Source organism: Achroia grisella, unplaced genomic scaffold (genome assembly GCF_030625045.1).
Source record: "Achroia grisella isolate CSIRO2021 unplaced genomic scaffold, CSIRO_AGI_Agris_v1 utg241, whole genome shotgun sequence".
NCBI classification, from domain to species: domain Eukaryota; kingdom Metazoa; phylum Arthropoda; class Insecta; order Lepidoptera; family Pyralidae; genus Achroia; species Achroia grisella.
In genome coordinates, this window is record NW_026712734.1 from 4,289,104 (window position 1) to 4,305,574 (window position 16,471).

Sequence of the window (16,471 nt, forward strand, 5' to 3'; positions counted from 1 at the left end):
TTATTATACCTTTCATCATCATCATCATCATCTGCTTCTTCCTTATCCCATTTATTTGTGGTTGGCGTAATGTTTTTTTCTCTTCCATTCATCTCTGTTCGCAGTCATCCCGTTATTTACTCCCTTTCTCACCATATCATTTTTGTCACAGTCCATCCATCTCTTTTTCGGTCTTCCTCTACCCTTACACCATCCACATTCATTTGTAACACCTTTACTAGACAGAAATGTAATCATAAACTCCTCTTCATCCTAAGGTTGCCTAGAAGAGAGAAATCTAGGCAATAGCAGTAAGCCTGCCCATTGTCGCCTCTTTGTCTTGCTTATTGTTATCCTTACTAATATTATAAATGCAAAAATAACTCTGTCTGTCTGTCATGCCTTCAAGTTAAAATTCCAAAAACGATTTTTCCGACAATTTTTACTGAGAAAAAAAAATGGGACATGAAAGATTGTACATTTAATCTCCTGTTTCAATCCCGTTGTATCGTTATTTTAAAAGTTAGCTTGAAACTTATTTTTAGGCTGTTGATTAAATGTAAATAAATATGACATTCAAAGTTTGGAAATTCGTAATTCCTCTTCTATTTCACGATGAAGATGATGGATGAAGTCGCAGGCACAGCTAGTATATATACAGTAGTATATGTAAATTAACCCCTCCGATCGATCCCCCTTCCAATTTTTGTCTGTCTGTCTGTTTGTTCCGGCTAATCTCTGAAATGGCTGGACCGATTGTGATGGGACTTTTTTTGGCAGGTAGCTGATGTAATAAGGAGTAACTTAGGCTACTTTTATTTTAGAATAATTCATTTATTTTAGAAAAATAATGGTAAATTCCACGCGGACGCAGTCGCGGGAACAAAGAGTTAGTAATAATAAATGACAATAAGAAAGATATTTTTTAGACGTTTATTATAGCAGAGCGCAGTGACAGAGGTGTCTATAAAACAATTGTATAAAAAGAATTCTCATATTTAAAATATGGATAAACGAATATACATATCTACCAATTCTAATTGTAGATCTAACAAAATTCGTATCTGTCAGGCGGGACTTGGCTCTCAGCTCCATAAGTCCTTCCTTGGTTTGGAGTGCCATCTGCACTCGCCCCCTATCGTCCGGTGAAGCTGTACACCAGCTGCGGCCAACAGCATTAGAGTAATCCGAAAAAATGTAAACGTTTTTAACTAATAAAGACTTTTTAATTACATTTTAAACAAATTAATAAATGTGAAAGTTCTTAATATGAATAATTAATTGTATTCATAGTACAATAGATTAAACTATAAAGAAATTAACTTATGCAAACAATTCTGCACGGAGGCTCTGGTCTTTGGCCTTGTGTTGCGAATTTAGTTGCTCGGTGGCTATAATTTGAAGCACCAGCTTTTACCAACTGTAATAACATAGTTGATTCGAATAGGATTTATTAATAATTATTACAATGTCATGATGACTACCCTATATTATATACTATGACAGTTAAGTGAAAACTGATTTTACAGATATAAATTCAAATATCAATTATAATAATTGAATAAACATAGTGATTAAATTAGTAAAAATCATAATGTGTAACATACTTAATTGTTTCTCCCCGTTTTGGAAACAGGTAAGTACTTTTATTGGATTTAATTGTTGGTACGATACTGTTATAGGGTATGAGCACAGCTTAACCTAAGATTTTTACTGTTTAGGGAGCAGAGTTTCACCTTATATCATAAGGATGAATGTAACATTGAATTGTACAATAAATAAATATATGAAAATATAATAGTAAATATTATAATAATAAAAAGTAAATATAACAGACACACAGACGAGTAAGCTGTCTGTCATTTCAAGTCGAGCATATTTTAAGTAAAAGCCCTATAACCAATGCATTTAAAGAATTATATAAATGAACTTGCTTTCGCCCGCGGCTTCGCTCGCGTAATTTGTCCCCTTTGGGATGGAATTTATCAAAATCTATACTTAGGGGATGCCTACGTTATAGTAACTTTATGCATGCAAAGTTCAGCCCGATTGGTTTAAAATAGACAAAGTTTCATACAAACTTTCATCCCTTATTTTATCCCCTTGGGGGTTAAATTAATGAAAATCCTTTCTTCTATCTGCATGCCAAATTTCAGCCCGATCTGTTCAGTGGTTTGGGCTGTGCGTTAGGTAGATGTTGTGGCATAGGCATCCGCTAAGACAGGATTTTGATTAATTCTACCCCCAAGGGGATAAAATAAGGGATGAAAGTTTGTATGAAACTTTGTCAATTTTAAACCGATCGGGCTGAGACTTTGCATATATAAAGCTAATATGACGTAGGCATCCCCATAGAAAGGATTTTGATAAATTCCACCCCTAAGAGGATAAATTAACGCGAGCGAAGCCGCGGGCAAAAGCTAGTTGAGTTATATAAATTTAGATAAGATATAATAATTCTAAATATTTAAGAATTAGTTAAAAGAAGAGTAATAAATGCATTTAAAATAGATTTATATAAATAAAGAAAATATAATAGAATAATTATGAATATATAAGAATTACTTTAAAAAACACTATAGTAGCTCCTGGCACAGGCATTTTTATGCTTAAAATAATTCTTCTATAACTGTATACAATTTAGTAAAAATTGTATTACCTAAGAATTTCTGAATTTGTAAATGTCGAAATAGAAATAATCTTTATTCAAATAAACTTAATATAAGCACTTTTGAATAGTCAAGTTTTTTGATTCTACCGCTCAATCGGAATGCAGACTCATCACAAGAAGAATGAGCAAGAAACTTGTGTGTTGCTCTTTTAAATAAATATTGATTTACTTATATTTAATTAAGAACAACGATTAGGCATGCGACAATCAACATAAAAACCTACTACGCACTACGCACTTAATCTCTATTCTGTAGAGTTAAAAAATCATATATGCTGATCGAACTATTAAATTGTTGTTTATTTAACATTTTTTAAAGACCGTTTGTTTAGTTGTGTACTTATATAGATTGTGTGTCTGACATTAAATGATAACCCCGTACATGAACAACTATTGCCATGCACGTTTGTCAAAATTGCTAACTGGATTTTTGTTTCAGATATGGACTGCCTCGACTGTTCTTATCCTTAACATAGGACAGGGTTTAATACTCGGCTACCAATCGATTTTAATAGCAGCTCTGAGTGCACCCGACTCTCCCATTAAAACAGACGTAGCCTCTATTTCATGGCTAAGTAATTTTTTTTGTTTTTTTTATATAAATCTTACTAATATTAAACGCGAAAGTTTGTGAGTATGTATGGATGTTTGTTACTCTTTCTCGCAAAAACTGATGAATGGATTTTGATGTAACTTTTTTATTTTGTTTTTTAACACAGGGGACAAACGAGCACGCGGCTCACCTGATTATGAACATTTCCCCTTGACAAAAAAAGCGGAACGGGACGGGACGATATGAACGGGACGATCGAGTATCAAACGGTCTCTAATATGTGAAGTTGAGAATTTTGTTATAAAAATAAAGTGTACAGAAACACAACATTTCCTATCACAGAAAATACTGACGCATGTAAAATAAGAGATAAACATTATAGAATAAACAAGAGAGAGAGGCAATGGACGGCCTTGAACATTATAAATTTCTTTTCTAAAATCGCGTTTCTCCTCGGAAACACCTGTATAAATAATATTGAAACGCAATAACAACTAAGTTGTCGGTGGCACTTCCGAAATAATAATAATATGTAGGAAGTATATTATAGAGTGCAAATTTACGTCACCTTTTTATACCATATGTCGACTTTGTAAATAGTTACCGTAACCTATTACCACCTGAAACACCAGGAGTGTAAGTGCGCTTAATGGAGGCTTAAGAACTCTTTAAAAACCCCTCACTTCCAAGTACCAAGTACTTCATTTCACAATCCCCTAGCTACGTTCTGTACTGATATACTAAGAGAAATGTCGGATTATTAAGTGTTACGTTTACAATAACATCGAAAGTTACTGTTGAGAATATGTAAGCCACTGCAGTAAGGGTATATTTATAATTTATTTCTTTCTTTTCAGCTGCATCATTTGCCCCAGCCGCATTGACAGGAGGTCTACTATCATGCTTCTTTTTAGGCTGGCTTGGTCGGAAGAAATCTTTCATATTATTCACATTACCAGCTATTATTGGTCTATTACTAACCTATTTCGCTCAAAATTATATATCTCTTCTCATTGGACGAATGTTGAATGGATTAACATCAGGCGGATTACATTCAATAGGCATTGTATCTATAGCTGAATATGTTCATCCAAAATATAGATGCATGTTTTTGAACCTCAAAACAGCAACAATAACGTCCGGAGTTGCAATTATCCACGGACTGGGAACGTATCTTCATTGGAGAGCAGGAGCTATTGTTATATTAATTCCCCATGGGGTAGCCTTTGGAATGGCTACTTTATGGACCGAAAGCCCCTCGTGGTACGCCTCTAAAAAACGGTTTGACGAATGCGAAGACTCCTTCTATTGGATCAGAGGACGAAGCAACAGTTGCAAGTGTGAAGTCAAAGAACTAATCAAGGCACAGAGAGAACGTTTGTCGAATGATAAGAAAATTATAAGACGTGTATACATTTTGCAATTACTCAGCAAAATTACTAGAAAAGACTTTCTGAAACCGCTTTTAATATCTATTATAGCTATTATTATTATGGAAATGTCCGGGAGACATGTATTCCCGTCTTATGCTTTACAGTTCATGAGTGATATCATAGGCCCCCAAACTGAGTACCATTATTATTACACTGTCATTTTAGATTTGATTATTACTATTGGAGCTATTTGTTCATCTGCTCTAGTCAGATTAATAAAAGTTCGTACACTCTTGTTTACTACTGGATTTACAGCCTTAACTGCGTTGTTTTTAGCTTGTATTTACTTTTTCTTAGTTTCGAAAGGTATAATATCAAACGATAGACCCTGGATAGTAGTTCTGCTTCTTGTAGTATATTTCTTTTTCGCTAATTTAGGTTGTAGTCCAATACCAATAGCGTTGGCTGGCGAGATATTTCCATTAGAATACAGGGCGGTCGGTAATTGCATGGTAGTAGTGTTTGGATCTGTGATTTTGATGGTCAGTTTAAAAATAATTCCATATTTGTTAATAGAGATTAAAGCATACGGAACGTTTGCAAGTTTTGGCGCCATAACCGCACTGGGTTTATTCATCTTATATTTTATCCTACCAGAGACTAAGAATAAAACATTGCAAGAGATTGAAGACTATTTCAGTAATCGAAGTGTTCAACATAAAAATGTAAGTGAAATAGATGATACGGAGAATCAGAAAATTATTAATGATATTTAAAAGTAATAAGATAAAATTGTTAAATTGTATCACAGCCGAGCTTCTGTAACTCTAATAATGACAATTAAATGAAAGATGTATATATATATAAATAACTACAAATTGATAGCTAGGTAACAAATTATAATAAAGGCAATAAATTATAAAGATAAATAATAATGATAAAGATAAAGATTATAACAGTGCAAATGACTTGGTTATAGGTTCACATTTTGTAGCGGAAGATCTGCGTTAGTGTTTGCTTTAAGGTTTATACTATTAATGAAAAAGATAAAGATTATAATAATGCAATTGGTTTGGTTATAGGTTCACATTTTGTAGCGGAAGATCTGCGTTAGTATTCGCTTTCAGTTTACACTATTAATGAAATGGACCATTTGACAGTTGCAATTGTAGACAGTACTATTTGTTTGTATTTTCAACTGTTAAATGCTTAATGAATTTATGTTATTATGTTTAATATCATTAGCATGTGAGAGAATATTCAAAGCGGCAGCCTAACTACCGCTTCTTTTTTTATGTGGGGAAAATCCCTCATGGAGACCAGGCCGTATTAGGGACGGGTATCAGGGTTGGACGGACGGGTACTGTGAGACTCCTTATTCACCAAAAACCCTACGATATTCCTCCTCGCCGCCATAGTGCCAGGGTCGCGGATCGAGCTGGCAATCAACCCCAGCGGCGGTTAACCGCAAGCGGGCCCTACGAGGAGGTCATCCCCCTCACACTCGAACCTAACCACCGCTACTGGATGCGTTACGACCTTCTCTATTGCTGATCAATTCTCATTCCGATCGTTATTGAGTCTACACTTATTTGATATACGTGTTTCGCCTCTGAACGACTCATCATCAGGCGTTGAGCTTGAATTTAGCGAATAAAATCAACAAATATCCATTGTATATAGGATAATCATGTTAGTAATTAGTGAGTTAGAAATAATTTAATTAAAAATTGAGACTACTAAATAATAATTTGTTTTATTTATTTATTAATTTGTCGAAACTTTAACAGATATACCAATAATTGTCCATATATTTTGATACAAAATATCATCTAGTTCACGTCACCTATTTCAATCGTCAATTGTGGAGTCACCTTCCAGCTGTAACTTTTCTGAACTGATACGATATTGAAACCTTCGAGAAAATAGCTTATTCCTTCTTAAAAGGTCGGCAACGCACTTGCAATTCCCCTGGTGTTGCGGGTGCTCATGGGCGGCGGCAATCGCCGGGTGAGCTGCAAACTCTTTTGTCCCCTATGCTATAAAAAGGCAGCTTTGTAGAAATAATAATAAAAATAATATCCCAGGACAATTCACACAACGCCATCTAGTCCCAAGCTAAGCAGAGCTTGTGTTATGAGTACTAGACAACTGATATAAATACATACATGCATTTTTTTTTGTAAATACATACATACTCATGAATATAAATGTTTGTACCGTGCGAGGAATTGAACCCGCGACCATCGGATAGTAAAGCGGTATGCTAAACCACTAGACCACCGAGGTTGTTGAAGCCTATTACTCTGTAAACGATTATTTTGTAGACGACATTGTCCATACTACTATGTAATATTATGTTATCTGTGATACTACGTAAGTTGGTCAGTAATTTGTCAGCCAAAGGATTTCTTTATTTTTAAGATTGATGACCTTGATGGTCTAACGGTTTAGCACACCATCTTACTTCAAATAGTCGCGGGTTCGATTTCTAGCACGGTTCAAACATTTGTATTCATGAGTATGATTGTTTGTATCGGTCTGGGTGTTTTCTATATATAATATGCATTTACTAAAAAATATCTATGTATTTGTATCAGTTAACCAGTACCAATAACACAAGCTTTAGCTAGCTTAACTTGGTTCTAGATGGCGCTGTGTGAATTGTCCTGAGTGAAAATATATTAGACAAATACACTACTTAAATTCTACGTAGGTAATATTTGAAGATTAAAACTTACTAATAAAAAATAGATTTATCACTCCGTCCAGTTCGGATGACTACTTCAGTGGAAAACTCCCTAGATCCTGAACATTGTACATTTTATATTCAATTTATATACACCTTATTGCACTAGATAGAGGAGATGATATAAACACGTTGTTGCAGCTTAATAGTCTGATAATTCTCAATAGTTAGTCTCCTTGAAAATTAAATTAGATATATGTACATACGGTTGCCTCCAATTATATTTAGTAAATACATAAAACAATCCTGGTGCTGCTCATAGGTATATCTTATATATAAAATTCTCGTGTCACAGTTTTCGTTCCCATACTCCTCCGAAACGGCTTGACCGATTCTCATGAAATTTTGTGAGCGTATTGAGTAGGTCTGAGAATCGGCCCACATCTATTTTTCATTCCCCTAAATGTTAGGGATAGTCCACCCCTAATTTTTTATTTTTATTTTAAGGCAAAACAACGTTTGCCGGGACAGCTAGTATAATATATGTATTTTATAATTAAAATTAAAATAAAAAATGCAGGGATCTGCTATTAAAAGGTTTTCAGATGGAAATATTTGTTTCAATTGGCATTACAGATAATTTGATATTATTAAATTAAAACAAATATGTAAAGTCAACGTTTAATGATGTTCAAGTTTTTCATCGAAATTATATTTTTACAATTTTTTTTACTATATACTATTATTCTACCTCTAAATGTTCCTTGATTTATACATTAACTAGCTACTCGCCACGGGTGTACATGTATTATACATATAAACCTTCCTCTTGAATTATCTATTGCTACTGCATTAAAATCCGATGCCTAATTTAAAAGATCTAAGCTAACAGACAGCGAAATCGACTTTATTAATTATGTAAAATTATTACAATATTAGGAACATATTTCTACAAAATCGCTTTTTTAAAATAACTGCCAATAAGCTCGAGTCCCATCCTATACAACTAATAGTTACTGTTAATCATTTTTATGTTTACATCATCAATCACATTCTCTTCATTTCTAAAACATCCATTATTGAAATAATATTCAATCTCTTCCAGCGTTCTGTCTTTTGTCTCTGGTAATATGAAATACAGTATTAACAGGCACGTAGTGATCAACGCACCAAAAACTGCTAACGTACCATAAACTTTTATATTCAAAAATAAATGTGGTGTCACTTTCATAATACCCCAAAATATTACGGACATTGTAAAACAAACTATTACAGAACCTGCGGCTCTGTGTGAAGTAGGAAATATTTCCCCCATAAAAACAAGAGGTAATGTAGTACAACCTAAATTTGCTAATGCGAAATATGAAAATAATAATGATATAGAAACCCATGCTCTATTAGTTAATGTACCATTGAATGTTAAGAAAATATGAGCACTTGCTAAAATTAATATAACAACAGCCGCTAACCCTGTAGTTAATAACAGGCTACGTCTATCAAACACTCTCACTAAAACACATGAAAGTATACAACTTCCTACAATCACCAAATCAATACATAACGTATAATAGTACGTATAAGGTACATTTTCCGTTATTTCCCCAATAAACTGTAAAGCGTACGCTGGAAAATAATGTTTGCCGCTTGTTTCTAGTAATAAAAAAGCAAACAACATAACTACACTAGGTTTTATAAAGTCTCCTTTTGTAAATTTTTGTAAACGCACTTTGTTTTTTGTTCTGCTTCTTAAACGTTCTCTGTTTAGTATGTATTGCTCTTTATGTAGCTTGATCATCTCTTGGAGTTCTGCCATTGACTTCTCATCAGTCCCTCTTAACCAAATGAAGGCTTCTTCGCATTTCTTGAATTCCTGTCTGGACGCTAACCAAGCAGGACTCTCTGGCCAAAAACAAGCCATTCCAAACGGCACTACATAGAATATTAATGTTAACGCTGCTAATAATCTCCAATCTAAGGTACTTCCTGAAATATGAATGATTGTAATCCCAATATATACTGAAGCAGTTTTTAGAATCAGAAAAATACCTCGATATTTCGGACTTGTATATTCGCCTATTATGAATGATGTTAGCGATAAATTTCCAGGAGTAATACCGCATAGGATACGGCCAATGAGGAGCACTGGAAAGCTTTCAGCGAAATAAATGAACAACCATCCAACTATTCCTGGTAAAATTATTAATAAGTAAGTCATTTTTCGGCCGCACCAGTCCATTAAAGTGGATGATAGAAGCAGTCCAATAATAGAAGACAATGCTATGCAGGATACTGAAAAAGACAAAAATAATAATTATTAATCTAAAAACATGAAATATAGTTGGAACATCTGTATAATGCTATTGACCGCAGTTGGCCTTTATATCTTGACCAAACGATATGTAAATGAGTACAGAGAGCACTGGAAACCTGCGAACGTACTAATGGAGCAGCCAACTCCTGTTCGGCGACCATATTAAGACAAACAGTCAACACTAGTATTCCAACCTATGTAGATCACATAGACCAGATGATGCCTCGTTTAGAGGTAAAATTGGTATTATTGAATCAAAATAATAGTTGGAATTTGATCAGTAAAGAGGACAGTCGTAAGGCTCCCAGTAAGAGTAGTCAAGTTTTCGCAGTGAATATTTATGATCTTACACAAGCTAATGGTAGAGGAATTAAACAAAGTAATATAAAGTAGTATAGATTATGAAATTGACTTCCGCGAAATAACACCTAATTCGATAAAATATTCTATACATCCGAAAATATTCTAAGAGAATAACAACAAATACTTCAAGAAACAAGTGAAATACAGGATACTGCTGTTTCTGAATATAGGCGATAATTACCGCTTACTGTCAGCTTTTTTGCTATTCAAATTACATAAAAAAAACGATATATTACCTAGATGTGATGCTCTATGTATGTCAACTTGGATAACGGACGTAGGCTGCTGCAGTGCTGGCAGCAGTATGGTTGTGAACCCCATCACCATTCCTTGACCGGCAGTCAACATCAGAATACCGAACGCAACCCATACCTGTGAACGTAATAATAGATTCATATTAAAATATCAGTCAATTGGACAATGTTCTTGTAGAGCCAAATACCGTACCAGATGACGATAAACTGCTAGGAGCTCTGTCCAAGGTTGACAACGAAGAAAATATACTGATACCATCATAAAAGCCACAACCACTCTATCAAGAGTGTTAAAAAAGATTCTTTAAATATAATAAAATCGTAAAATCGTAAGATTACACGCAAAAAATGTCTGGATGAGTAAGGACGAAATTTTCTCAGAATTTGGTATAAAATTTGGGTCAGCATATAAAACTAGCGGTCTGACCCGGCTTCGCGTGGGTAGTATAATTAATAGGGGGAATAATGCATGTTAATAATCAAATTGTTCTGACTCTTTATCAGTGACGCCGCAGAATGTACGAGAATACAATTTTAATATAAGAAAAAGAAGAAATATGTACCTACACGTATCTTACAGGATAAAAGCCGTGGCATCATACTTCTCTAGGATGGCTACATGTGAGTGGTACCACATTTATCACCTGACAACGTGATGTAGATAGAAAACGGTTACCGCTTACCATCAAGCAGCTTTAGCTTATTAGCCATCCCATTCCAAGAGGAATTTCTTTTCATTCCATGGATTCACCGTGCGGGTGCCGGATCTATCGTGTGGGTGCCGGATCTAACGTGTGGCAGAGAAACTCCGAGCAGCTCCCAGGACTTGAGACCCGGGTGTAGTTTTAAGGGACCCTTATGCCTTAGGTCATCACTCACCTACACCGCTCGTGTTTCTTTCCCTGCCCAGCCATATTTGGTAGAGGGCCCTATACCGACGTAGGTCAACACTCACCTAAACCGCACGTGTCTCTCCCTGCCCAGAAAAATCTGGTAACAAAATGTATACGAACCTGTTTTAAAAATGGCGCTGAACAATATGTCTTGATACTCATTGAAGCCAACGTCTACACCTCCCACGTGTCCATCAATGTTATAGACAACTCTCGATACTGACGTACCAATGACAGTTGTGCAAATTTCCGCTTTTGTAATTTTTTTGTTATTATTACTGATAATGAAGGACAAGTCGATGTTGCACCTGTTGAAATGTTGATATAATAAAATAATAATCATCTTTGTCTTAAATAATAAACTGTTACAATTGCTGCTTATAACAAAATGTAGAGGTAATAATTGAGACAAAACGGTATATATCTATATCTTTATATGTATATAAAAATGACAAGTCACATTGTGACCGCGATAGACTCTTAAACTACTGAACCGATGGCAAATTTGGTTTGCACTTTCTGCGCCATTTGATCCAACTTGAAAGATAGGATGGCTTACATCTCAATTTATAGTCGCAATATTATTTTATTCAAGAACCTTAGCCACAGCAACGCGTGGCCGGGTCTGCTAATCAATATATATAATATAACATTTATGGATGGACAGGTTGAGGACTATCAACAAAAAGTGACAGACTTTCACATTTCACATTCAAATCTATTGAAGTCAGTAATTCCTGAGAATAGAATCTTATTCTTATTTTTAGGAAAATAACGAATATAGATAAACTTGATCGCTCTGTTATATTTTATAATAACTTTTTTGATCTGTGATTATTTATCTATGATTTTTTTTATTTTATTATATTGAATGCTTTTGAGTTATAAATTACTTTGTAGAAAAAGTAGTTTTAATTTATAACAAAATATACATAAGGAGTTTATAAATATGTTAATGAATAACATAAATATGTTAAATAAACCAAATAGCTTAATAGAGACATTTATACTGAATGCATTTGAAACAGGTTTTGTATCTGTTTGTTTGTTAGTTATGCATCAGTATTTCGTAGACTTGTCAAAAATCATGAAATTCAATTGACGCAATTCATTGATTATCCCTTGCAAGATCCATTACTAAGAATGCCTTCCAGCTTCAGATCAATATGATAGTGCACATACTTTTTTAATTGATGATATCTAATGGAATGATGCACCCGCCTGCGCTGACGGTTTATGCTGGCGGGGCACCAGTGGATGGATGATAAGATGAACATGAGGTCAGATCAGTTAGCACCTCATAACAAATGCACCAGCAATTTACATGATGGTTTACGTTATTAGTCCACATTACTAACAATCCCCTAGCCTAAAAATGTACAGTAACAGCAAAATTATTTAAAAGAGCAACACGCAAGTTTCTTGCTCGTTATCTTATGATGAAACAGCTTTCCGAATGAGCGGTAGATTGAAAAAAAAGTGACGACTATTCAAAAGTGCTTCAATGTAAGTTTATGTCAATAAATTATTTCGTATTCTATTCAAGAACCATCACATTATGTCGTCGAGTGGTATAAAATATCTTACTTAACATCAATTTAAAAAAGCCTAAGTATTTTAAGTTGATATTAAGTCATCTCTCAAGATATTTAAGTTACTTTTGGATTACGTCAAAACACAACAACTGTATACATATCTACATGGATTTAAATTTATAATATAAAAACATAAAATTGTATGGTTTTTTCTTCTTTGTTTGTGAGTAGGTACAAGTGTTAATTGTAATATATACTAATATTATAGAGCAGTTTCAGTGAGGTTGTAGGCAATAATCTCCGGATCTACGGGACCGATTTTGAAAATAATTATTGATTATTTTAATAGAGGTAGAAACTGCGGGCCATAACTAGTATTCTAATGTGTACTGCTAGATTAACCTTGTTACAAGAGTAGAAAATATTACGCAGTAATTGCGCAGTGCACTCATTTCTGATTGAAGACAGTAAAAAACATATTTTTATTATTCTTTAAACGTTATTTTTTAGTTTATACAAAGTATGTATATTTATATAAGCAAGTAAAAGATTAGTCGTTAGTGTTGTTTTTAAAAACTAAATACCGAAACCAAATCAAATACCTCCAAAGAAATTGCTACAGTCCCCGCATTGGCTGAATATATGTATTTACCAAAGCAAAGTCGATACGAGCAATTAAAAAATAAAAACAAACCTGTTTTAAAAATGGCGGTAAACTAATCTTAATACGCATCGATGTAATGTTGTAATTAAAACAATAGCCACGTTTAACTCTCACGATGTACAAATTTGGTATAATTCATGTATGAGTCGTGTCGAATACTAATATACAGGTACCAAGTATTTATTGTTCATGTAGTAGATATAGCTATAGTTTTAATTGTCATAGATAACGAATTTACGTAAGTTTAACGTTTTTCTTTCTATACAGCCAACTACAATAATTATAAACCTGTCTAACAATAAATAAAAGGCACTGAACTCAATACTAATGCAAATAAAAAATACAAATTTCAATGCAAAAATTTGCAATTTAAAAATGGAATTAATTTCGCGTAAGACGCGCGCAGGTGTCATGGCGTCATTTTGTTACGTCATGCCTATCACATCTCCCTTTGGTTATTGGCGTAGTTAGTATACAAACTCTATGATTATTTTATTAGTACTTTTCTTTAGTTTTTTTTTTTATGTAATTAGATTGACTAATAATCTGACGGCTCACCTGATAATAGCGAGATTCGTAGTGCTGTTCATTTATATATCACATCATCTTATGATATCTATGATACCTCTCATTTGTTGCCATACCAGAAAAATGAGATGTTATGCCTCTTTTCCATTCATTTCACTGCCTAATGGCACCCTAAAATGCAACATACCTTACAAATTAGGTGCTTGGCTTGTTGAGGACTTTTAGCCTTGAATTTTAAGATGTATAAATAAGAGTAGGGCTCGATTTGATCGTACACAAATTGATGATATTATTTCAAGGGATGATAATGGAATGGTGCACTCGCCTACACTAACGGTATACGCTGGCATGGCACCAATGGAAGATGATGTGTATGAGGTCAGGTCAGTCAGACCATCGCGGCAATTTCGCCAGGAATTTAACATTATGGTTTCCTGGGGATCCGCGTGGAGGTCCACCTGCCATGGTACATTGCTATCAATGGGGCTATTAATCCATTACTAACAATCCACTTCCCCCAATTGAAGATATTTGGTTAGGTAATAAATAAAACACAAAAAGTTGGATACGTCTAGAAAATTCTTTCTCTTTCACATCAATATACAATCGCTTTAATTTACAATAAATCTTTTACACTAAGTTCCATACTATTGTTTCCCGATATTTTCTCTTTAGGCACACAGTTTATAGATAAAACAAAACTATACAGATAATGCAAGTCGCCAGCGACATATTTATTATATAGAAAATCTTATAATTTTTACTATTTTTATAATATCGTCCACATTATATCCACAGTGAGATCATAATTATACGACACCATATAAAAAAAATATAGGTAATTATTTATCTATATATAAATATAATTCTAACATAATTTTACTGTCTATGCCAAAGTAATACGGATTTAAAAAGGCAACTCTATGAACAAAATAAAAACGGAAATTTTCTTTGTTAAGAAACTGTCTTTATTGTATGGTCTATGGTCTAATGTAATAATATTTTTTCTATTACAGAGCCGATGTTTAAAAACAGATATTATCTTTTTAACTTGGAGTTACCTTAACAATAAAAAAAATAACAGAATTCGATGATATTACCAATATAAAGGTTAAAGTTAAAATTGTAGCCAAGAAAAAAACACTTAAGCCCTGACTATGTATATATTTTTTAATATATCACAGGGCACAGACAAAAAAATAAACTGCCAAAAAATGGCGCCAAATATTGACATTTCTGTCAGTCTCACGTGTGGAAAAATTAGTAACATTACACTACGGAGTAAAATATCGGAAAACAAATATCTATATTACATTATCTAGATCTAAGCAAAAAGGCGCTTGAAACTTAATATCTACTTAGTGTTTTTAAACAAAATAAGTTATTGACTATTAAGGACCGATTTCACAGTTGGATCGATGTTAGTTTATGGTCTATTTACAATGGAATATATGACATATTACAATAGAGAGTTCACTAGTCTGCTATGTTTGTCTATTTTATCAAAGACAATTAAACAATATTTAATATCACTGTTTCTGTTTTATACGTAGTTTAAGAGGTTCATTTCTTTAGTTTTATTTTTCTTTTAAGCAACAGCGTACGAATTCAAATTTATATTTGTGTCTTTTGTTCTGGCAACAAATAAACATTATTAATAATCATATTATAGAATAATTAATACAATGGGTGTAGGTTTAATGCCAAATTTACATTCAGCCCGAGTGAGCAAGGAAGTGAGCAGCGCGAGAGTGGAAACACGAGTGGAAACACTTCCCACATCATTGTCGCTGCCACTCGCGGTGCCCGGCGCTCCCTTGATTGTTGGTTTTTCATGCGCGAGTCAAAGGACTGGCAGCGCGAGTGGCAGCGTGTTTTTACATTCAGCCCTCTCGCTCAGTTGTCGCCCGGCAATATTTCCGGCAGCGCGAGTGGCAGGGGAAGCGGCTGAATGTAAACGTAGCATAAGAAGTTTAAGCATATACTTGTTTGAATCAAATTATGTAATTATTTTTAAAAATAGACAACGCAGTCGTTACAAAAACTGCAGTAGTGAACACTCTTCTTATTAATATGTCATTAGATAAAAAAAACTAGAAAACATTGTACAATCCTTGTGTACACATACTCAGAGGCAAAGAAACATAACCACCTACCTATATTAGTGATTAAAAGCATTATACATATATTATTGTTCTCTTGGTATATACGATCAAAAATATGTCAATTATTTACATATTCAATATGAAATTATTTACAGTTGCTGTCGTGGAAACGGCTGGGTCGTTATTTGCTCGCCAGTGTACATTATTCATTCATTAAAGCAATAATGTTGTTAACAATTTTCATTTAAAACCGATTGAAACTCATATGTAATGTCCCGTTATATAGCATCCATAATACCATTGAGTAATTTCAATCTATTTCGAGGGACACGCTTATAAATTGTATTACAATCAAGCTACATCTCTATTCTCCAGCAAACTTGTCAAATAATTGCGTGTACAAATTACACTTAATAGTTATAAATATAGTTAAACAGATTTTAACACAAATAATTTTATGGTAAATAAATGTCACCTACCTATCTCAACGTTGCGTCGAGAGGTAAAATATCTCTATTTACCATATAATGATTCATGTTAAACATATTTTAGC

General features: G+C 33.7%; 2 protein-coding genes across 2 annotated transcripts; one reads left to right on the forward strand and one right to left on the reverse strand.

Moving 5' to 3' along the window:
- The first annotated feature begins 1,573 nt into the window (after nucleotides 1-1,573).
- On the forward strand, nucleotides 1,574-5,352 carry LOC131842663 (facilitated trehalose transporter Tret1-like). The gene is made up of 3 exons (XM_059191233.1): nucleotides 1,574-1,615; nucleotides 3,090-3,225; nucleotides 4,061-5,352. Exons 1-3 carry the CDS (start codon nucleotides 1,574-1,576, stop codon nucleotides 5,350-5,352), a joined length of 1,470 nt encoding a protein of 489 aa, XP_059047216.1.
- Nucleotides 5,353-8,021: 2,669 nt separating this feature from the next.
- On the reverse strand, nucleotides 8,022-11,443 carry LOC131842679 (facilitated trehalose transporter Tret1-like). Its single transcript, XM_059191253.1, has 3 exons — nucleotides 11,207-11,443; nucleotides 10,176-10,311; nucleotides 8,022-9,554 (listed from the first exon to the last, which is right to left on the reverse strand). Exons 1-3 carry the CDS (start codon nucleotides 11,246-11,248, stop codon nucleotides 8,272-8,274), a joined length of 1,461 nt encoding a protein of 486 aa, XP_059047236.1. The 5' UTR covers nucleotides 11,249-11,443; the 3' UTR covers nucleotides 8,022-8,271.
- Between the last annotated feature and the right edge of the window lie 5,028 nt (nucleotides 11,444-16,471).

Excerpts from the sequence above, each read along its gene's own strand:
- LOC131842663 (XM_059191233.1), top strand. The coding sequence starts at position 1,574 with ATGTGTAACATACTTAATTGTTTCTCCCCGTTTTGGAAACAG. Across the intron at positions 1,616-3,089 it reads TCTCCCCGTTTTGGAAACAG|ATATGGACTGCCTCGACTGT; the intron begins GTAAGTACTTTT and ends TTTTTGTTTCAG. Across the intron at positions 3,226-4,060 it reads AGCCTCTATTTCATGGCTAA|CTGCATCATTTGCCCCAGCC; the intron begins GTAATTTTTTTT and ends CTTTCTTTTCAG.
- LOC131842679 (XM_059191253.1), bottom strand. The coding sequence starts at position 11,248 with ATGAGTATCAAGACATATTGTTCAGCGCCATTTTTAAAACAG. Across the intron at positions 10,312-11,206 it reads CAGCGCCATTTTTAAAACAG|GTATGGGTTGCGTTCGGTAT; the intron begins GTTCGTATACAT and ends TTACGTTCACAG. Across the intron at positions 9,555-10,175 it reads ACATAGAGCATCACATCTAG|TATCCTGCATAGCATTGTCT; the intron begins GTAATATATCGT and ends TGTCTTTTTCAG.